This window comes from Arachis ipaensis, chromosome B09, assembly GCF_000816755.2.
Source record: "Arachis ipaensis cultivar K30076 chromosome B09, Araip1.1, whole genome shotgun sequence".
In the NCBI taxonomy this organism is placed as follows: domain Eukaryota; kingdom Viridiplantae; phylum Streptophyta; class Magnoliopsida; order Fabales; family Fabaceae; genus Arachis; species Arachis ipaensis.
Window position 1 is genome coordinate 340,555 of NC_029793.2, and position 21,531 is coordinate 362,085.

Genomic DNA, 21,531 nt, shown 5'->3' on the forward strand with positions numbered 1-21,531 from the left:
AAAAAAGGCTCCTTATAAAATCTAAATGCCAAGATTTTGTTTGAGAGACATATATTTGCTTCCACTATCGAAAATTATGATTATTATTATTGAATTTCAGCAACTTTCTTTCTCACAACTTCTTAACAATCCACTTAATCATTACATCATATTAAGTTTGGTTAATAATTAACACATGAATTTTTGTATTCCAGCAACTTGAATGATGAGGATACTGGATATCTTACACTAAGTTTCTCTTTCTTGGTATTAACTTATTTAGATGTATCTTACACTAATACAGAAAATCGACAATGATAACAAAATCATAAATTTTCCCATCAAACGATTAACAAAGCCCAACACAAGAGGAACAAATTCATCAGTTGTGTCCACAAAATGAAAAAAAAAAAAAACCTCATTCACAGAAAGCTAAGGCAGTAAGACACGGTTTGTAGACATACGAATGCAAAAGGAGAACGTGTATATGACACAAATTCTTATCGATCCGACAGAAAAGAAAATTTTCTAGGACATGAATTTGTTATCCAAATGATATCCAGATTTTGGCGGGGACACGTTTCATGCTGATATGATCACATAATTCAAAGGACCGAAGCACATATGGGACTCTGCTGGCTATACAATCCATCTGTGAACTTGTTCCTGCTTCTTCTCCTCCTCTTCACAACTGTAAATCCTTCACCATCTCCATTGTTTTGCTTACTCATGTCAATTTCTTTTTCTTTCTCAGTGGAATGAGGCACCACCGCATTCTTTTCATCATTACATTCAGCAAAAGAATCATTATTTTGCTGAGCTGACTTGACAAGCAAGCTAAACAGTATCTGCCTTGCTATCTCTGCCTTACTGACATTAGCAGTGGTTTCCATTTGCATTGCATTTCTGGGAACAAACTCTGGTGCATGTGGATTCATGATTCTTCTTGTATCCCCGTATCCACTCCTGTCCCTGGTTTCCCCATGCATGCCTTGACTAGCATTGGCATCATGTAAGTTTGTCACAGAACCTGAATCTGAATGATCAAGTATGGACAGTGTTCCTGATGATGGATTGAATGGTTTGGCTGCAGCTGAAATCTTGCTAGCATTTTTTTGTGTATGTCTTGCATCATCAGAAGCAACGGAAACCTCCTCAGCTTCTGATGAAGACTTTTCGTGTTGGCTTTCACCTTGGCAATAATCTTCCTTTGTTACATTCTCGATATTTACTATAATTTTCTCTAACAAGGGCTTCAAAACTGTACCTGGAGGTGCCACAGCCACTTCTTTGTAAGATATGGACTTTGAAGCCATAAAGCTCAGAGACGTTGGGCTAGCAGAACTTTTGGACACTCTAGTAGGTTTGTTTGGACTTAGTTGACCGGCAGAATCTTTTTTGAAAGCTAAGTTTTCAAGCTCTGATTGCCTAGATGGAGATAATATTTTTGAGAGGACTCTTGAACTTGATTTCTGTGGACTTTCTCTGATAGCAGTAATGCTCAGCTTTGAGAGATGAGATCTTCTGCAGCCAAACTTGCGATTTGCTGTGTTCCCAGATCGCTTTTTTGAATTAGCTTCTTGCCAGCCTTCATCTGATGATGTCTCCTCCTGGTGAATAGATTCACTTGACACTGGTGGACTATACATAGGGACATTATTGCCATTTTCGTTCAGAACTTCATAATCCACCATGCCAGATCTTTCTTCTGTTTCGTTTTCTGCCATACCAGTAGCATATTCCAAGCCATTATAGACAACACCCACATTGCTTGGTGCATCTTCACGCTGAAGGTTTTGGTCACTTATTGGTAGAAGTATCTGAAAGATTAGAGATATAATTGACAACTATCAGTTGCATAATGAGGCAACACAACAGAAAATTTTACAAAACAAAGGTAGCAGCAGTTTATAATAATAAAGCAATTAATGTCAAATATATAAGGTAACACCATGTAAAAATTTGGCAGAGAACCTTCCCACGCTGCTGTTTTCTCTGAGCATGTTCATTTCCATTGGAATCAAGCTCGGGACTTATAAAATCCAGAAGATCTGACACACTGCATTAAAAGAGTCACAGTTTTTTGGTGCCCTGAAATACTGTGTTGTATCTGAAACAAATAACATGGAGATACCAAGCCAGTACCTAAGGTGACCTTTACTTGCAATGGATGCATCTGACTTTGAACTTCCACTTTTGCCAGCTTCTTGCTGCTCTAGAGCTTTTGATTGTAAAAATTCAAGACATGCAGCTGCTTCCTGCATTAGAGTGAACATATTATATATAAGCATATATACAGCAACATTTGTCATTACATCTACCAAATACCAAGTTGTAACATTCTTTTATATATACAGACAACAAAAGTCGCCACCTGTGTACGAATATCTTCTGATCCAAGCTTCTTTTGAAGTATCTCAAGATTGGTTTGCTCATGTTGCACACTAAGAGAATATGCTTCCATATAAGAAAGAGCTACGGCTATGGCATGATAGCATGTAGCAGTCTGTATATGATCTGGTCCTAATAATCTAATGTTGCATTTAAGAGCTTCATGTATGTACCGGAGTGCCAGATCATTATTTCCTATAGCCTCTTCCACCATAGCCACGTTTATATAAGCCGCTGCAGTGTTTGGATGAAACAGTCCACAGGTAAAATGAAGAAGGAATAAGGTACGATTTATATACCTGCGAAAAAAATACAACAATCAACAGAAATTCTTCATGGCATAGGCATTCTAAACCATTTTGAAGAGGAGAGTCATTGTAACCTACTTCAAAGCGAGCTCGTATTGTTGCATACGATAGTAAAAGACAGAAAGGTCCCCATAGCTTTTTATTGTGTCAGGATGATCAAGCCCAAGCTCCCTCTCATTTATATCAACCGCTTTTTGCTGATATATTGTGGCCTAAATAAGCAAAACTCAAACAAGTTCATTAGCAACAAAATGATGGAAAGACTCTACTTTCTACACTACATGAGAAGCAAATATGACAGAATCTTCACCTGATTACCATAACCGGCTTGGTAAAGAACCACAGCTAAAAGATTATAGGCACTTGCAGTAATTCGATGATAGGTACCGCAAACAGCCATCATCTTCACCAATGCCTGCAATTAAATAAACAAGTTGTGCATAGAAAATAACAGATCATGCTTAAGGCAGATAACAAACAAGATGATTATATTGTTACCTTTATTCCATAATGTACAGCTTCCACATTCTTTCCTTTATCGACAGCAATTTTGGCTGATTCTAACAAATTGCGTCCATCTACGGAGAAGCATGTTACATGCTGTAGAATCAAGTATGATACTTTTGGTATTTAGCTCAGTGATATGATAAAACTACTAGATCAAACATAGAATCCGCTTGGAGATTGACAAAAATCTAAATTCAGTATCCCACCTTGCAAACAGGAACCATGCTGATAATATCATATTTCTTGAAGGGCATGGGAGAATCCAAGTCATAATCCCTCGTAACCAACTCCAATCCAACCTGTACGAGAAAACCATAACATATTATAAACTCATCATCTGAAAATAATAGCACAAGCACAAGCCAAATTGATGATACCTTGTAACAGAGCCCTCTGAGAACTGATAATTTCCTCAACTGCTGAAACTCATCGTTTAATGTCCATCCATATTTTTTGGATATAACTACACGGAGCCACTCAATTCTGAGATAATGATCATCACTCAGATTTTGTTGGTCAGACGGCCTCATTTGGGAGCCTCCAAATAAGAAATTCAACGTTGATGCAATGACTGAAGATAAGTCTTCCACATAATCAACCGAGGCAATTACTGCTTTAAGTAAATGCTTGAAAGCTCGTGTAACCATCTCATGGATACAAAGTGATTGAATGTGTGGGAGATCCACTGCTAGTTTTACCTGATCCATAAAATGCATGACAAGATCAAACTGTAATACCAAACCAGTTTAAGTACAATAGCAGATTTTAAGCAGTGTAAGCAGGAGGGATCTGAGGGAATAGAACTCTCACCATTTCACCCAATGATGCCATCTGTATTCCTCTTAAATGCATAAAATCAGTTAGTGTGCGGCCATCAACCGGGGAAAGCTCAAGCGAACCAAACTCCATAACCTAACATTGTAAAGAATTCAGTTCTCAGACCATGTAATCATGTTATCCATAAAAATTATTATCTGTTGGAGAATCTGATGGTACCAGCTTTGGCAAAGCGATTTCATCATAATAATCGTGTGCCATGTTAATCAGCTCGTCAACTTTCTGTTGCAACAAGAAGCCGCATTAAGTGATAGAATTAAAAAAATTGAAATGTAAACATTGGCATGTTAAAAAAAAGGGGACAAAAAATTGAAAACATGGACAATTTCAAAGGAATGAAAGCCAAAGAAGAAGCAAGAGAAAGAATATATAAGTAGTTTGTAGCAAAAGTTTAAAATGAGTTTCAAACCTTTGAATGAAGACCAGTACCAGATACCTTAAGATGCAAAAATGCTGTGTGAGAAAGAAGTTTCTTCAACTCAGTAAAATTTTCTAAATCGTCAGTGATTGCTTCAACTTTATCAGATGACCCGTTCACATGCACAAGTTGGTAATCATTTGGCCCTGTCAAATCTGTATCACCTATACTGGTTTCTTCCTTTTCCCTCCTCTCCAATAATTTAAACTTCTTTCCAAGACCTTTAATATTTTGTGCAGTTTCATTGTCACTATCTTTTTTGGAAATATTATCTTTTGATATTTCCTGTTTCTGCAGATGCTGTATCCAACTGGAACCAAGTTCCCATCGAATGGACCTTTTAGGAACAACTGCCTCCTCCTTTAACTTTTCCAAGGATTCTTGAACCTTCTTCCGAACTAGATATTTAGAAGAATCAGAATCATCCAAATTTGATAGAGATGTCACAGACCCTTCCAATTGATCAGCCTCAACTGCAGACTGGTGATGAAGCAGGAGCCTCAAACTGTAAATATCTCAGATTCATTAAGATCAAATATTCATGCAGCCTATTACCAACATAAATGGCAATAATATATATATATATATTTTAGTTCTCCTGTATAATTTCCCCTTAGGAATTAGAAAGCACCAATAATGCCTCGACTAAAGAGATCGATCATAGTTGAAGAGAAGTTTCACATTTAGTATTGTATTAGATTAGATGTGCTCATACCTGTTGATATTGAGAGCATTAACCTCACCATCTTGCTGATCATCTATTTCAATATCTTGAGCTTCAGACTTGCTCATGTTGGTATCACCCACAACCCTCACCGTTGCAGTGTATCCGCAGTGCTGTACAACAACAACAGTCAACGAAGCAGTATCCTGCCACCAAAAAAAGAAAAAAAGCATGGGTCTTACATGTGAAAATTTAAGCTCTGAACACATGAACAAGTGACAACTTACATGCACAATTACATTCTCATCTGCAGTCAATCCTTTGAGTAAATTCTTCTGTGCTTGCTCCTCCTGGTTACTATCATCATGCCTAAGGATAGTGTCTGCAGCATCACGTTTGACTACAATGGATAGGTCCCCTACATAATCCTCATGCACGATTGAACCCGGAGAACACTTCAACTTGAATGTTATTACGTGGTTTATAGCCGCAACAGCCTTAGATATTGAGGTGTCAAGAAACAGATTGTGAAGCAGAAATGCTTTTCTATCTCTGACCTCTCTCTCCTCCTCAGTTTCACAAGGAAGACAAGCCAGTGTAGCAAACTCTTTAGCCCATGGCCTAAGATCATGTTGACCATTTCGCCCCTGACCGCCACAGTATTCATCCTCCTCATCAGGATAGTTCCAAGTAGATGGAGGGAGAAGCCATGTATTAGCTCGCAACCCAAGTGGAAGATTGCCAAACTGATGAACATGAAGGACCAAAATGGTAAGAAGAAACAAACATATACACATATATAATTTTGAACGATAAAACAAGAGAGTTTCAGTGGCACCTTATTGCGTGCAAGAAAAGCTTTCATGAGAGCGCCATATGCCTGCATTAAACATTGAACGTAACTGCGGCTCAATTATTATAGCTCGTGCTGCACAAACACAAAACAGAGTGCAAGTTCATACATACGTTAGCGAAAGCTCTGGTGAGGTGTTGGAGAAGATGAAGTAAAGAGTGGGTCCGAAGGGAGCGCTTTCCAAGAGAGTAGAATCCTTTCTCTGATGCAACCACCTCTACCACCTTCCCATTGCATATCTTAATCTACAAACCCATTTCAATTAAAAAATAATCATAATTAATTACTATGGACTCAGGATCCGTTACAGTTACAAAAGATGTCGAAAGCTGCAACCTGAAGTTCAAAGTAGTCTCCTTCGCGTCTTTCATCTGCATTCTTCAGCTCACACTTCTTCAAATCTGCACCAACACAATCCCATAACAATGTGCAATTTAAGCTAAGATTGCCACACAGCAACGAAGGAGGAAAAAATACGAACGTAAAATGGGAGGAGAGAGGTGAGAGAATGAGAAGAAGTCGTAGAATGTTGAGAGCATCGGCGCTGGGTGGAGGGCACCCCTGCCGCCGCCGTTGCCGCCGTCGGGTTTGTCCGGTGAGCTGGAAATGGTGTTGTTGTGTAGTTGGGCCTTTCCATTCTTCTTGGGCTTGTGGTTGGGTTTGGGCTTGGAAAACCTTGTTGTGCAGGACACGATATGCAATAGTCGGCGCACGTGTTCAACTGCTTGAGACTCCTCTCTATAATCCTCTGAAATATTTTGAGGGACCATACTAGATTAGACAAAAAATAAATTAATCTAAATACATAATACTCATTTTATTTTTCAAAGCTGGAAACTCAGTTGCAGTCGACTTTACATAAAGTTGATACTTGATAATCATTAAATAATTTGACTGATTTAATTAAATTTTCATTTAACGGTTATCAGATATCAACTTCACAACTTCACCTAAGTTTTTACCTTTTTCAAAACATATCTGTTATATTTCATATTTCAAAAAAATTACAAGACAATTTTATAATGGCCTGTCTAAGCTGGGATCTTTCAGAGGAAATGAATTTTTTCTATTTTTTTAATATTTGAGAGAATAAAGTGTGATTCTTCATTTTTAATTCTATAAATAGGACAAAATATAAATATGAGAGAGAATAATAAATGATAAGATTAAATTACCATCCAATTTTTTTTTTTTTTACTGGAGAGTATCCCTCCCCCTTTCACATTGCTCAAAGTCATAGTACATTCATAATTAAAAGATGGTACGTAAGTATTGAATGTGAGACGAATGTGGCCACGCGGAGGCCTTTCAATTATTTTGATTTTTGAGGCTGATGATCAAGGATAAGAGAAACGCTCTAGTGCTCTACCAATATAATATATTGTTTCTTAAAAGATTTATCTTGAAAAAATAATTATTTTATTTTAAATAATATCACGCAATTGGCATTCTACATATGGTTGAAGAATGGTGAAGGAGGAGTTTACACACACTTACCTTCAACCATTCTCAGAAAGCATGGCTTCAAAGTGACAACTTGTATTCTGTCATGCAGTCTCTGCCCCTTCACCTAAAGGAACACATTATTGGGTACTGGCTTAAATGCATTGCCGAAATGCATAGAAAAATGCAAAAGAATATAACCTGGTGTGATAGAGAATAATTGGTAAAGTGGCATGTCTCCACATTCTGAGCAAGCAGCCTTCTCACGTCAAGTATCTTATCAGTAGATACACCCTTCACCAAAGTTTCAATAGACACAGAAACCCTAATCAGAAATGTATATCAAGCCAAAACCACAATGCCAGTTCTGGAAATCAAAAACCGTACCTTGAGAACAACTTGTGAGTCATATGGGGTGACCACAATTATGTCAACTAAGGAAGGCTCTATTATTGCTGGAAAAGTAGTAAAAATTAAAAAAAGTAGTCGTGAAAACTGAAAAGGATAATATAGTTCAGTTGAATGTTATTTTGAAGTGAAAAGATGATGATACTGTTTCGCAGCAAATGGAGAGCTCTTATAACCTGTGTCTTCCTTTTTCTTCTTCGAGGCCTTAGCTTTGTTAGATTTCCCTTTCCCTGATCTCGGGGCCATTGACCTTTCCTTTTTGCCGTCACGGAATAAAGTGTGATTTTGACAATGAGAAACTTCTGAAATTCATCAGCAACGCCCCCAAAATGAGAGCTGAAAACACAAGAAAGGGTGTGAGGGTGTGAGAAGAAAAGAAAAATAGTGTGCTTTGTGGGCTCCACTTTGTGCTAATAACCAGGCTGGCTTTTCTCATGAAGAATGACGAACCACGTGTGTAATTTAACGCCGAAGGGACGAGCTGTGTGACCCTAGACTCTCATTCCAGAACGTATAAAACAAAAACAATGTCACGGTATCTGAGGAGGAATTCTTGTGTGTGCAGCTGATAACACGAGTTTTAAGTGGGATTATTTGCTTCATAAATTAAATTCAAAAGTTTTAAGTAGGACTATTTCTTGGTAGGTGAACTTTTTGTGCAGCACGTGTTACACGCCATCCTCTTTTGGATGGTGATATCTATCAAACAAATAGGTATTTCGTTTCTTGGCAAAGTTTCCGATGGAATTCTCAAGGAAATGCTTAAATATTTACAAATTTGTTTTAATTTATTTTTTTTGTATTTACCTGTTAGAAACAAAACTTCATATATTCTTTAACAGCCCCGCACATAATAATAAAAATCAATACCATTCCAAGCTAAAAACAATAAGAAATCTACGACCAGTTACAAGCAACAATACGCCGTGGATCAATCCCAAAATTTTTAACACATTTTTGTGGCTAATTTTTTTTTATATTGTATAAATATATGTGTAATACATTGTTATGGAAAAATTAGGTGTTTTTTTTTATATAGTATTTTATTCAAATCGGACGGTCCGATTTGTTTGGAAAAAAAAGTAAAGTACAAATCGGAAGGTCCGATTTGTTTGATAAAAAAAAAAAACTACAAATCGCATGGTCCGTTTTGTATTTTTTATTTATTTTTTTTTGAAATAAAAATCGGACGGGCCGATTTCAACAGTAAAAATTTTTTTATTTTTAAAAACACAAATCGGACCATCCAATTTGTGATTGTTGATTTTAAAAAATGAAACTTGTTCACACCATAGCAATAAAAAACTCATCTCTTCTCCCATCATTTTGAGATGCACTCAGCTCTCCCCCACAAAAAAAATAATAAGCGCATTTTTGTTGTCTTCATTTAGAATTAGAATTTTTAATTCAAATCAAGCCTCTCTGTTGCGATATTTACTTATTTAGGGAGTACTTTTAATGTATGGTCAAATTTGTCGCATCTACAAACAAACCTTGTGTTGGTGCATATCCTTATACCCTAGAGTCCTAGACCCCTCTCAGCAAGCAACACACAATCTTTATAAAGTGACGGGTGAATGCTAATGCAACGGATACAGCTACATCACGGATGAGGAGATCATGGTGGTTACTTTCAAATCCAAGTGTTTCGGACATTTTTGTTTTTAATCAAACCAATAGCCTGTCACTATCTTTCCGCTATGAAATTTCTTTTTTTTTGTCGATAGATTGGACAACCAATTGTAGATATCCCAATAAATTGGACAACTCTCAATCCTAGGTACACAATACACACCCATACGCTCCTCGTATATTTACCAATTTTTCCCACACAATACACAACCCACACACTGTGAATCTGTGACAAATGAATATTTTTACCATTTATTTTTAGTCAGGAATATTTTTACCATTGTTTTTGGACAACATTTTTCCCAAAAGCATCTGTGCTAATGGAGCCTTTTGGACTCAAAACAAGAAATAAACCTGGGCCCGAGCCCAAGCCCAAGAGGGAAGTAAGTATTGGGCCAGGATCCAAATGGCATACAGTCAGTGACAGCAACTCACGCGAACGAAAAGAGAAGTGATTGCATGTCTCTCGGAACAGGCGAACAGCCAGTAGTGAGAAACCAAAAAGGCGCGAAAACGTCATAGCAGAGTCAGCGTGAGAGAGTGGAATGCCGGAGCTTCCAGAAGTGGAGGCGGCCAGGAGGGCCGTCGAAGACAACTGCGTCGGAAAGAAGATAGTGAAATGCATTGTTGCTGATGATCCAAAAGTCATCGACGGTGTCTCTCCGTCGGAGCTCCAAGCTTCGGTGGTCGGCAAGACCATTGTCGCAGCTCGAAGAAAGGGAAAGAACATGTGGCTTCAGCTCGATTCACCTCCTTTCCCTTCCTTCCAATTCGGTATTCATCCTCCTTTTCTATGTTGCCTCGTCATTTCGTTGAACCCTAGCGAAAAGAGTGAGCTACTTAATGCATTTTTACTCGTTTGTATCTCAGGCATGGCTGGTGCTATATACATAAAAGGCGTTGCAGTTACTAAGTACAAAAGGTGAGGCTACTTCTTACTTGGACAGTGATTATTATGAGTTTTCAAGTTGATAAAAAAGGGTTTCTTTTTCTTATTGTTATAATTTCACATGCATATCTCTTTTATTGGTCCTCATTTCAAGAGGATATATCAGAGCCTTGTGTCAATTTCTTATTTTATTTTTTCAGCATCTATTTACAAATTTTATTTGATTTTTTGAGCTTATATAATTATTGTTATTTTTTTCTCCGTGTCTATAACTGCTTCAGCTTTGAATGTTACTTCCTGGCAGTGGTTCTGTTCTGCCCATGCAAGTCTATTGTTAGTTTACTGGGTGTAAACATGCATGCAGGTCTGCTGTAAATGACGAAGAGGAGTGGCCTTCCAAATATTCTAAGTTTTTTATTGAGGTAAATGTTGTCCCCGCATTGATCAGTGGAATGCTAGAATTATATCACTAGTTCACTACTTGGACCTGTGATCCCTTGGAATTAAACACCAATTTCATTTTATGCAAATTCAGCTGGGCTAAAAGATGAAAATGCATGTTCTAAAGTGTTTTTTTCCCCCCAACATCTCGTTCGCTTTTCTCGAAATGGAATTTGTTGTTGTGGACGCGCATATCTTTATTCAGTTGGAAGATGCAAGTTGATGTGATGTTAGAGTAGGCTAGGTTATAGTTCTGGCAAGTATGACATTTTATTCAATTAATTCGTCTATTTCCGTAAACTTGGTTTCATGCTGAGAAAATTAGTATTATCATCTCAATTTAGTGCTTGCGTTTTAATTATTAAAGGAACCTTACTGCAACTAGCTTTGTGTTCAAGTAAAATAATGAACTTTCTAGTTCATACCAATACTAACTAGATTATTGGCACAGCTAGGCGATGGCTTGGAGTTGTCTTTCACTGACAAAAGGCGATTTGCTAGAGTTCGCCTGCTTAAAGATGTATGGTGACTTCCACTTGCTATCCAAGCCTAATTTCCAAACAATTTTTATCAGTAACCTCACTTTTCTCCCCTCCTTGATATAGCCGACATCAGTGCCTCCCATATCTGAACTTGGTCCTGATGCACTTTTGGAACCCATGACACTTGAGGAGTTCACTGAATCTCTGCACAAGAAGAAAACTGAAATCAAACCTTTGTTACTTGATCAGGTATTAGGTGGCTACATTTATCATCACCTTTTAAAGATTATACATATTGTATTTATAGGAGATTTTAATTTTCCAATATCTGCAGAGCTTTATTTCAGGTATTGGAAATTGGGTTGCAGATGAAGTGCTATACCAAGTATGTACAAGCTTCACTTTCTTAATAATTTTGAATCTTTGAGACTCTCCAGTTATGTTTTTATTTTATTAATTTAGACTCTAAGAGTGATATTTAGACTTTTTATATTACATCTACAGGATGATCACTGGAAATCCAATTTTATTTAGGTAGAATTATGTTTGAAAGAATGCTCATTTGCATCCCTGTGTCTTATTACTATGAATATAAATTCTTATTTTTAACTTTCCATATTGCAAAAACACGGGGAGCCCCCTATCCCCATAGTCATTGTTGCAACTTAAACGCATCGTTAAGAAATGGCTATCCAGTGATATAATTCTTGTTACTGTATTCTAATAGTCTGATTTGGCACTGTTATTGGTTTGCATTAACCTCAAATTGTTTTGGAATGTATGCATTTCACAGTATTTAGCATCTGGCTTTGCATTCTTTTGTAGTTAGTAGTTAACATATTGTCCTTCTAGTGTTGGATAGAGATCAAACTATGAAATTGCTTGATACCTTATTTCCTTTTATCCAGGCAAGAATCCATCCTCGGCAAACAGCTACTAGCCTTTCGGATGAAAGTTGTGCAGCTTTGCACAAATCCATTAAAGAGGTGCAGAATGTTGTTTTCTTCTTTGGAATTTATAGTTTATCAAATTTATATACTTAATAAAAAAATATAGAGGATAAAATATGTAGGTTATTCAATATGCGGTTGAAGTTGATGCTGAATGTAGCTGTTTTCCTCTTGAATGGTTATTTCATTTTCGTTGGGGGAAAAAGACTGGAAAAATAAGTGGTGAGGCATACTTCTCTAATATGTATTAGTTAACAAATAGTTTCATTTTACAGGTCATTGAAAAAGCACTTGAAGTTGGAGCAGATAGTAGTCAGTTTCCTTCTAGTTGGATATTTCATTCACGTGAAAAAAAGCCTGGCAAGGCTTTTGTTGATGGTTTGCTTTCTTACTTTGTGTTGAAAATAAAATTAAGCATTTTGTTGGTACATGTAACATGGATTGTATCACACTGTTTCATTCATGCTGAAATTTCCAATCATCTATTTAAAAGAATATATTTACCTATAACATTTATTTCATTTGTAATAAATATAGTCTTTTCTTCTGCTTGCATTTTATATGAAATGTTCCATACTTCCCATTTCCCAAAAAAATAAAATGTAAACCATGCTAAACATTTATGAATTTTCATGCGATGGCAGGGAAACAAATTGACTTTATTACTGCTGGTGGCAGGGTATGCCAATCTGAACACTTTCCTTTATTGTCTTTTGTCATTGTGTTTTCTATTTTTCTGATCTGAAGATGCTCTTGGTCCCTAGACCACTGCGTATGTGCCAGAGTTGCAAAAGCCGAGTGGATCACAAGATGTGAAAGAAATTGGAAAATCTAGAAGGCAAACCTCAAAGAAAAAAAATATTGATGATGACGATGAAGATAATGAGAAACCAACAAATGGGGAAGAGGATGATTTGGGAAGTCTTAAATCAAAGAAGGGGAAAAAAGCAGGAGGTGGAGGTAGGAAGCCTTCCAAAAAGAAGTCTGAGGAAAGTGACTATGATAATGATGGCGATGCTAGTTCTGATGAGAATGATGATAATGATAATGTTGAGAAGAAGAAACCAGGAGGGAAGCAATCAAAGAAAAGAGTTCAAAGCAGTCAAAATAGTAGGAATGCTAGAAGGAAAGTTAAGTAGCCACTATTACGTAGCTTGCTAGCTGCTGTGCTATGCCCTCGTGAACAACAGAAGGATGGATTATTTTGTACCTGCAACTTAGATTAGCTATCTTATGTGTTCTCTGTTATCTATTGCCCGGTTGGGCTTCCTCAAATCAATCATGACTTATTTTAATTATTTCAACCAGAAAATTGGGATCAAGGGATCAGCCGACAGGTTTTGTACTTATTGTTAGTAGTTATGTCTTCCAAAAATCATGATTATAGTTGTTTCTGAAAATAGAATCGTTAGTTATGAAAATACAGGTCAATTTTCATTCTTCATTAGAGATTTAACTAATATAAATTCGATAACCATTTGTGTAAGGGTGATTGAGATAGGATTAGCTCATGCCTCATCACATCTCAATCAAGTTTTTACCATATTGTTGCGAAAGCATCAAGGTAATAAGTCATCATGACCCTAAAACAAATAAAAGCCTGATCTGTTCTGAAAATACATTGCCATAGTATTGGTACCCAAACGCTTTGTTTTGTTGCTGCCGAGAATCACAAATGAAATAAAAAATCGCAATTTCTTCTAAAGCATTAAATCGACATTTCAGAATACGGTAGGAATAAATTGCAGAAAAAATAAAAATAAGTGAAGCAAAAGGGAGGAACAGGTCTATGTGTTTTTTCATTGAAACTTAGAATCCAACTGATATATGGTGTCCAAGATATTGAAACCAAAATGAAGTTAGAATGTAATTCAAGCTATACTATAGACAACTGCAAACCCTAACAGCTAATCACAGTAGTATCAATACTTCAATACCTAAAAAGCTACTTGAGAATCTATCTAAACGAGGTATTTGTTCTAAGATTTCTTCTTCACAAGAGCATTTGAAACATGCATAGGAAATTATTCGTACTGGAACCAATCCTTGGTACATGTAATGGCTTCAAGAGTTAGAGAGCCCAACGAACACCTATAGCTATCCATTTCTCTAATTTGCATGTCAAAAGCAGAATCTGCAGAAAGAGTGGATACAGGTATAGACAAAATATCAGATGCCATTCTAGACAAAGTGGGGTACTTCCATTCCTTTCCTCTCCACCAGTTTAGAATATCAAATTCTTGTACTTGAGGCTCCAGAGGTTCTTCCAAATACTCACTCAATTCTGAATTAAATTGATGGTTACCAGTGAAGTCAGATATAAAAAGTTCAATATCAAAAAGCCCATCTTCAGCAAAGAGGGATCCATTAAGTGACTCTTCATGGCAGGGCTCAGGCTCAGGCTCAGGCTCAGGCTCAGGCTCAGGCTCTATAGTAGCCTCGTTCCCTTTATCACCATTTGTTGCTGAAGAAGGAAGCATTTGTATGATATATTCAACAAACAGTTCATGTAGACCATCCTCAACAATTCTTAGCCATGGTTCAGAATTCTGACCAAATATCCTCGCAAAAGTGGATTCTACAAGTTTCATTTTATACCTTGGGTCCATGGCTACAGCAGCTGCCAAGATGAGACAGCTTTCTCTCCAATACCGATCAAATTTCTCTTGCAAAGGCATAACCAGTGTACTGTAGAAAGGATCCTGGCTGAATGCTGCATGTGTCAACTCTAGCAAAAGGTTTGATGCTTCACAGAAAAACAAGTTTGCAGTTGGGTATGGTCGAATAGTTAAGATGTTAGCTGCATCGTACAAATACTTTAAACACATGCAGAGCTTTTCCACATGCTTCCAGTCGTCCATAGTAAGATTCATTTTATAATCAGGACCGAAGTCATCAAAGCAACCAAAGACTTCCTTTAATTCACAGGCAGCAGCAAGCATTCGATAAACTGTATCCCATTTATTTTGATCATCAACTAAGAGCTCCATCATAGTAGGGACTTGAAGCTGTCGCTTTAACGCAAAAAACTTCTCTTCATGAAATTCTGAAGATTTCACATACTTCACACTCTCGCGAATTCTACCAACAGTTTCTTTCATTGCCGACAGTGCATCTAATGCAAGGCAACTAAGCACACGGGCATAACAGTTCTGGCTTAATAACTGACCATCAAAGATCACAGGGTTCTTAACAGAGAGGAGACATCTGAGATTTCCCATCAAAGTCCCATTTGAGAATAACTTATCAAGTGTGATGGTGAATAGCCGACCCTCCAAATGCCAATCATTTATGCAAGAGAGTATAGTTTGATTCAAGGAATTGTCAGAATCAGGAAAAGGCACCATCATAACACTGAGAATGGGATGATGTAAGTTCCAATCACCACCAATGAAGTGTCCTCGAAGAAAAACATAGGCCAATGTCTGGTTTGAAGTCCAATAATCCACAGTAAGGTTGACTCGTCCAGGAATCCCATTGATGACATTTAAGAGGTTTTGCTTTTCTCTGAGGTACATTGCGATGCAATCCCCTTGAACATCTTTTAAGCTTAGTGGATTGTACTGAGGTTGAAGTAACCGCACAAAATCAATGAAACCCTGGTGTTCCACAATATGAAGTGGATAATCATGCAAAATGATCATCTTAGCTATGTTGTCATTGCATTGCTCCTGGTCAAATGGTACGTGGGCATCGTGAGGCATTGCTTTTGTGAAATGTTTCCTTGGCGGCTGAACATTATCTTCTCCAGAAGGGGTTTGGTGATTTTTCAGACAGATTCCTAATGAAATGTGCCTCTTGAGATGGCTTGTGCCAGATTGTTTCGAACCTGTCATGTAAGCAAATTCCTTATTGCATTGTTTACAGTAAGCCTTGGCACATCCAGGGCTAACAGTTTTCACAGTGAAGTACTCCCAGACAATAGATTTCTTTCGGTTTCGCATATCGGTTTATGTTTCTGAATCAGTGACAGGGGCTACAAGATTATTAACGTCCACCATAGCAGGAATAATCCTAGAAAAAAACAAACAAAAGAATTAAAAAATTAGAAAGGAGTACGAAGGGATTATCAGAAAATATAATTGCACATGAGTTACAACAAAGCAAGCGAAGAATGATCATTATCAAAAAAGATTAAAAGAACAATAGTTACAGCATACAATTAACAACTAACACGTCAAGTAGAAAATCAATCACTTAGATACCAAACCCTTACGTTCTTAAGACCCAATACATTTTGTCAAAAAGAAGGTCGTAACTTCTTCTTCCTCCCTTTTCGCGAATGGAGTGGTTGCGGTTTACAATGGGGGCTCAAAAGAAAGAAAGAAAGAAAAGAAGCGGGAAAGCATATAAACGCGCCACAAAGAAACCACAATAGGTGATCAATCAACGATGAGTCGAAGCAGTGCATTTGAAATTTGAACACCAAACAGACAAAGAGAAAGAAGAACTATATGTGATGATGATTACAGTTTAAAGTGATTGAACCTTCACGAAAATGCCGAGAGAACTGTGTAAACAGGGGCGGTTGTGGCGGCGGCGGTAGCGGGAGAGAAAAAGAGAGAGACGGCTGAGTTGTGTTGGCAGCAAAAAGGGATGTGCGTCGTTTCAGTTTCGGGAAAAGAAAACGAAGGCGGTTCTCAGTAGTCACCACTCACTCCGGAGTCCGTGCGGCTGAAGCAAAACCCAATTCCAATTTAAGGGTTCTCACTTCTCACTTCTCACTTCCCTAATACTTAATACACATCTTATTCTTTACTAATAAAATTTCAACATTAATTATTAATGATATAATGATTATGAGTAACAATTTCATTATAAAAACATATTTAAAAATATTTCTAATTTTTAAAACAAAAATCCCAAGTAGTAAAAAAAGTAAAAAAACTCTCAAAATTTTAATTTCCTTATTATTACACTTAGAGAAATGGTTCAAGTGTGTCTAAGACACTAAGCAGCTTGAAAAATATCGATAAAAGCAGGGTGGTGGTGAAGTTGGAAGTTGCAGAGCTGAGTGAGACAGAAACAGTTAAACAGAAACGGAAGAGAGACGATGCATCCGTACGTACACGACTTCTCTGTATTGGACCTCAATTTCAGCTGCGCTTACGCTGACACCGTCATAAACCCTTTCGCTTATCGTCGATCGCTGCTAAACGACGATTACTTTCTTCCCCAAAACAACGCCGCTTCGCTCTCTCCCAAGCATCGCCACGATGGAACCTCCCCTCTCCCTCTCGGCATGGATTGGAGCCCTCCCCCTCGCAAATGGGTATCTTTCTTCAATTTTAGCTGAATTTTCCCCCTTTTATGTTTCTCTACCCATTGCGTGTGTGTATTTTAACTATAATTCGACTTCTTCAAGTTATTGATTTGTTTCAAAATCGAATTCAGGATGGCCGCAACTCAGTTTGGCCTCATGATCCTCACACGGGTTGGAGTTTCTGTGTTACTGTTCCTTCCTGGGTTACTGTTCCCCAATCCGGTGGTTCTGAACCTGTTGTGGTAAAATCTTCTTCTTCTTCTTCTGAACTTATTAAGTTTTTATATTTCACTTCATCAACAATTTATATAAAAAAGTGTCATTTTTTGCTAATGAAATGCAACAAATTAACATTAGCTTGCATTCATAATTTGCTCCTGTTCAGTTGAGTTGGTCTTGCTCAACCAAAAAGTACTTTAAATTGCAATTGTGTTCTGTTTTACCCTTTTTTTTCTATTAACTTTCTTATGTTATAGTTTTACAGGGTTCTAGTTGGTATACAATCCCCGGAGGGAGTCACTAGTACGCGAGTGATATTGCGCAGATTTAGTGATTTTTTGAAGCTTTTTTCTGATGTAAGTGTGTTTTCTAACCATCTGTTGTTCTAGTCATGAATGAGCTATTTAATTGTCAATATTGAGGTGTTGATCAACTTCTTTTTTTTTTTTTCTCCCTTATTTCTTTTTTGGTTTCAATTTATCAGCTGAAGAAGGAATTTCCTATGAAAAACTTGCCTCCTGCTCCATCGAAAAAGGTTTTGAGAATTAAAAGCCATGCACTTTTGGAAGAGGTAGATAAGTTATCCATCATTTGTTTAGTTCTTTTATGCACTTCAACACTGATAAACTGATTATTTTCAGCGAAGGTGCTTATTAGCAGATTGGATGGAAAAACTGTTATCAGACATCGATGTATCAAGAAGTGTCCCAGCAGCCATGTTTCTTGAGCTAGAAGCTGCTGCTAGATCTGGTATGCTTTCCTTATCACTTCATATCAGCTTTGAAGCCGTTCCTCTTTATTCTAGTGAAAGAAAAATAAGACCTTCATGTTATTCCATAAAAATTTAATGCCTTTCTGTTGATATTTTTCAGCATTCCATGATGTGAATCAGCATATATCAGAGAAAACATCTGCTAGTGGTGCTACACCATCAATTATGTTCCGTGATAGCTCACATGGTTCTGTAAATGCTGATAATTCATTCATTACATCCGAGTCCGGTAATGATACCTCTTATGAGGTTTCTGAGCTGGGATCACCGAGGCATGGAAAAGATAAATGCTCTGGTCGTAGCATGGAGAATTCAACATTGGAACATAATTTGATTAATTCGACTCAAACTCATGATCGTGCTGCATCCAACAAAGGTTTTACTAAGGAGGATAGTAGTGTGGACAAGATCACTGCAAATACTACTGATGCTATAGCTCTTCGCCTGGATGGAACTGAGTTTCAACCTGGAACACAGAAGTCTAAGTTGAATGTTCATGTCAAGAGACTATCAACAGAGAGCATTGACAGTGGTTTTAGTTCTGTACAGAATAGTGAGACATCAAATTCAGCTGCGAACAGTTTGCTTCAGGATGCTTCTCATCATCATGAGAGCTGTGAACCATCCAGAAACTCATTGGTGACTTTACCACTGTATGAGCGACACAAGTTGAACAGAGTACTTACTACTCAGCAGCAAAGACTGGTCACAGCGAAAACGGATGTCGAGGATCTTCTAGCAAGGTTGAACCAAGAAATGGCTGCAAGACAGTATCTCATGACCAAGGTATCCAATATCCACTATATATTCAACGGTTTTCCTTTATTCTGAATTTTTAGATAGATATTATCATTGGTCACTTGCTTAATTCATTCCTCTGTGTGTTTAGGCTAGCTTATTTTGCATCTAACGTAGCTCATAATTGAAATCTCCCTGAGATAGCTTTTGAAAATTAAGCAATTACTCACCGAAATTTAATTGAAACATGTAAAGTGCTTTAAATTTATTTTTAGCATACAGCTATCTTCTAATTTTATAATGATATAAACTGTTACTTCTATTGAATATAATGTCATTATGCAATGCATGGGTGTGCATAGGCAACATTACATTAATTGAATTGCTTTAATTTTTATTAAAATGACTGGTCATTAAATAGAGATATAGTAATTAGTATTTACAATGAAATGACTTCAATTACAATGATGGAAAAGCGAAAACAAGTGATGATATCTTTTTGGACTATTTATGTTCATCTATTGAATGTTGCTTCATTTTACTTGTAGGTCAAAGATTTAGAAGTTGAACTTGAAACAACTCGATTGAACTGCAGAGAAAACATGCAGCAGGCTGTTTTGACTGAAAAGGAAAGATTTACGCAGATGCAGTGGGATATGGAGGAACTCCGGAGAAAGTGCCTGGAGTTGGAAATGAAATTGAAGTCTGAAGAGGTTTGGTTTTGATTATTGATTCTAATTATTACTTTATTTGATACCATCTTGGTGACCTATAATGAAAAGTTATAATGATCTAGGATGAAAGGGTGCTAGCAGAATCAACAAAAGAATCTGTTATCCAGGAGAAGCAACTATTGCAGCAAGAGCTAGATGCAGCTAGAGAACAACTTGAGCAGTTGCAGAAATATCATGACGAATTTGAGACAAAATCAAAGACAGATTCAAAGTTGCTAGTAAAGGAGGTCAAGTCACTGAGAAGCTCTCAGTTAGAACTGAAACAGCAGCTAAGTGACTTGATGAAGGAAAAGATAGATGTGGAGGTATGGTCCTTTCTTTGCTAGTATGAAGAGATGGAAATTGGATGCATTTAATCTAATTCTGTCTAGTGATTTGTATAACCTTATGGACGAGTATTTTTCTTATGATGCACTTGACATTTCTTAGTTGTGATGCTTTTTTAGCGAAAAGAATATTTGAATCTCTGTTTTGGTATCCTATTTGTCAGTAAACTCAATTAATTTCATCATATTTTTCATGCTGTATCTTGTTCAGAGAATTCTCCAGAAGGAAAGACAAAGAATGGAACTTTTACATAATGCTAATTCAAAGTTGCTGCATGAGTGTGGAATCCTTCAAAGGAGGCTTAAGGAGTGCAGTGTAAACTTCCTTGTTGAAGAGGAAGATAAACTGACTGTTGACGCTTCACCATCTGATGCTTTGGATTTATTAGCAACATCTGATAACCGAATTGGTCTTCTGCTTGCAGAGGTATTATGGTTACCTTGAACTAACTTTTGCCCTCGGATATTAACTCTTTGGGGCCTTTTACTTATTATTATTCGTTATGTACTGTTGCCTCTATTCACTGTTTTCATTACATGCTGTGTGCAAATTGGGAACAGGCACAACTATTAGCACAGGATGTAGAAAATGCTGGTGTTGCTCTGGATGAGTCACGTGATACAGCAAATTCAGGTGCGACAGGAACAACAACTCCTCATGATGAGTTGAGAAAGATGCTGGCAGATGTGTTTGTAGACAATGCCAGCTTAAGGAAACAAATAAATTCTGTCATTCGTTGTGCTCTAAATTCCAATATAAAATCAGGGGAGGGCGAGGAAGAGGAGGAGGAGGAGGTCCATTTGCAAAAAACCGTTCTAAGCAAGTTCTTGGAAAGATGACGTGTTTCTACTTTCTTACTGCATGTGTACCCAATGGCAACGCTCGAGTCTTTTTATGTTATAGGCTCTCATGATTATTAGCGTATTTAGAACGATGGTGATGCAGCAGGATGCTGTTAGAAAAAAACTAGGGTGAAATAGAAATTAAAGATAAAGATAAATATGGAGGACAAAAATTGTACTTATTCCTGGATTAGTTTTAAGGTGTTAGACCATAAAAACGTTTGTTCATTTGTTCATTTGTGGCGGCTTTGGACATGTTCATTTTGTTGGGGTTTTCGCATCCCCACTAATGTATAATTATTTAGTGTTTTTAAACCCAATATATATAAGGTTTGACTCTTAAACCCTAAAAAATGTTAGCTTTTTGGAAATTCTATCCAACTAATATATAATTCGGTAAAAATTTATATAAGATAGTTAAATTTTTTTAAATA

General features: G+C 37.1%; 4 protein-coding genes across 13 annotated transcripts; 2 read left to right on the top strand and 2 right to left on the bottom strand.

Annotated features, from left to right (window-relative positions):
• On the bottom strand, positions 228–8,403 carry LOC107618341 (protein TSS). Of its 4 annotated transcripts, none has more exons than XM_021112482.1 (22): positions 7,985–8,402; positions 7,788–7,855; positions 7,602–7,694; positions 7,455–7,527; positions 6,439–6,705; positions 6,294–6,358; positions 6,071–6,202; positions 5,943–5,984; positions 5,392–5,850; positions 5,156–5,310; positions 4,459–4,945; positions 4,182–4,244; positions 3,996–4,097; positions 3,563–3,883; positions 3,392–3,484; positions 3,177–3,278; positions 2,989–3,093; positions 2,757–2,890; positions 2,354–2,669; positions 2,125–2,237; positions 1,954–2,038; positions 228–1,799 (listed from the first exon to the last, which is right to left on the bottom strand). In XM_021112482.1, the coding sequence occupies exons 1-22, from the start codon at positions 8,052–8,054 to the stop codon at positions 585–587; spliced, it is 4,560 nt and encodes a 1,519-aa protein (XP_020968141.1). In that variant the 5' UTR covers positions 8,055–8,402; the 3' UTR covers positions 228–584. The 4 variants fall into 4 exon arrangements, with proteins under 4 accessions (XP_020968141.1, XP_016175859.1, XP_020968143.1 ...); XM_016320373.2 differs by having other exon boundaries at positions 4,432–4,945; XM_021112484.1 differs by lacking the exons at positions 2,125–2,237; positions 2,354–2,669 and having other exon boundaries at positions 4,432–4,945; positions 7,985–8,403.
• Positions 9,845–13,644, top strand: LOC107617371 (formamidopyrimidine-DNA glycosylase). 4 transcript variants are annotated; one of them, XM_016319133.2, is made up of 11 exons: positions 9,845–10,214; positions 10,311–10,362; positions 10,694–10,751; positions 11,222–11,290; positions 11,376–11,501; positions 11,587–11,637; positions 12,161–12,238; positions 12,325–12,421; positions 12,491–12,580; positions 12,847–12,881; positions 12,967–13,644. In XM_016319133.2, exons 1-11 carry the CDS (start codon positions 9,986–9,988, stop codon positions 13,339–13,341), a joined length of 1,260 nt encoding a protein of 419 aa, XP_016174619.1. In that variant the 5' UTR covers positions 9,845–9,985; the 3' UTR covers positions 13,342–13,644. The 4 variants fall into 4 exon arrangements, 3 of the variants coding, with proteins under 3 accessions (XP_016174619.1, XP_016174618.1, XP_016174617.1); XR_002354829.1 differs by lacking the exon at positions 12,491–12,580 and having other exon boundaries at positions 12,309–12,424; positions 12,967–13,052; XM_016319132.2 differs by lacking the exon at positions 12,491–12,580 and having other exon boundaries at positions 12,325–12,424.
• Positions 13,973–16,934, bottom strand: LOC107617370 (zinc finger BED domain-containing protein DAYSLEEPER-like). Of its 3 annotated transcripts, none has more exons than XM_016319128.2 (2): positions 16,691–16,934; positions 13,973–16,216 (listed from the first exon to the last, which is right to left on the bottom strand). In XM_016319128.2, the coding sequence occupies exon 2, from the start codon at positions 16,144–16,146 to the stop codon at positions 14,227–14,229; it is 1,920 nt and encodes a 639-aa protein (XP_016174614.1). In that variant the 5' UTR covers positions 16,147–16,216; positions 16,691–16,934; the 3' UTR covers positions 13,973–14,226. The 3 variants fall into 3 exon arrangements, with proteins under 3 accessions (XP_016174614.1, XP_016174615.1, XP_016174616.1); XM_016319129.2 differs by having other exon boundaries at positions 16,673–16,934; XM_016319130.2 differs by lacking the exon at positions 16,691–16,934 and adding an exon at positions 16,419–16,657.
• On the top strand, positions 17,150–21,376 carry LOC107617369 (PX domain-containing protein EREX). Of its 2 annotated transcripts, none has more exons than XM_016319126.2 (10): positions 17,150–17,474; positions 17,597–17,707; positions 17,942–18,040; positions 18,169–18,255; positions 18,326–18,434; positions 18,557–19,242; positions 19,743–19,907; positions 19,991–20,233; positions 20,466–20,681; positions 20,816–21,376. In XM_016319126.2, exons 1-10 carry the CDS (start codon positions 17,256–17,258, stop codon positions 21,092–21,094), a joined length of 2,214 nt encoding a protein of 737 aa, XP_016174612.1. In that variant the 5' UTR covers positions 17,150–17,255; the 3' UTR covers positions 21,095–21,376. The 2 variants fall into 2 exon arrangements, with proteins under 2 accessions (XP_016174612.1, XP_016174613.1); XM_016319127.2 differs by having other exon boundaries at positions 17,282–17,474; positions 17,950–18,040.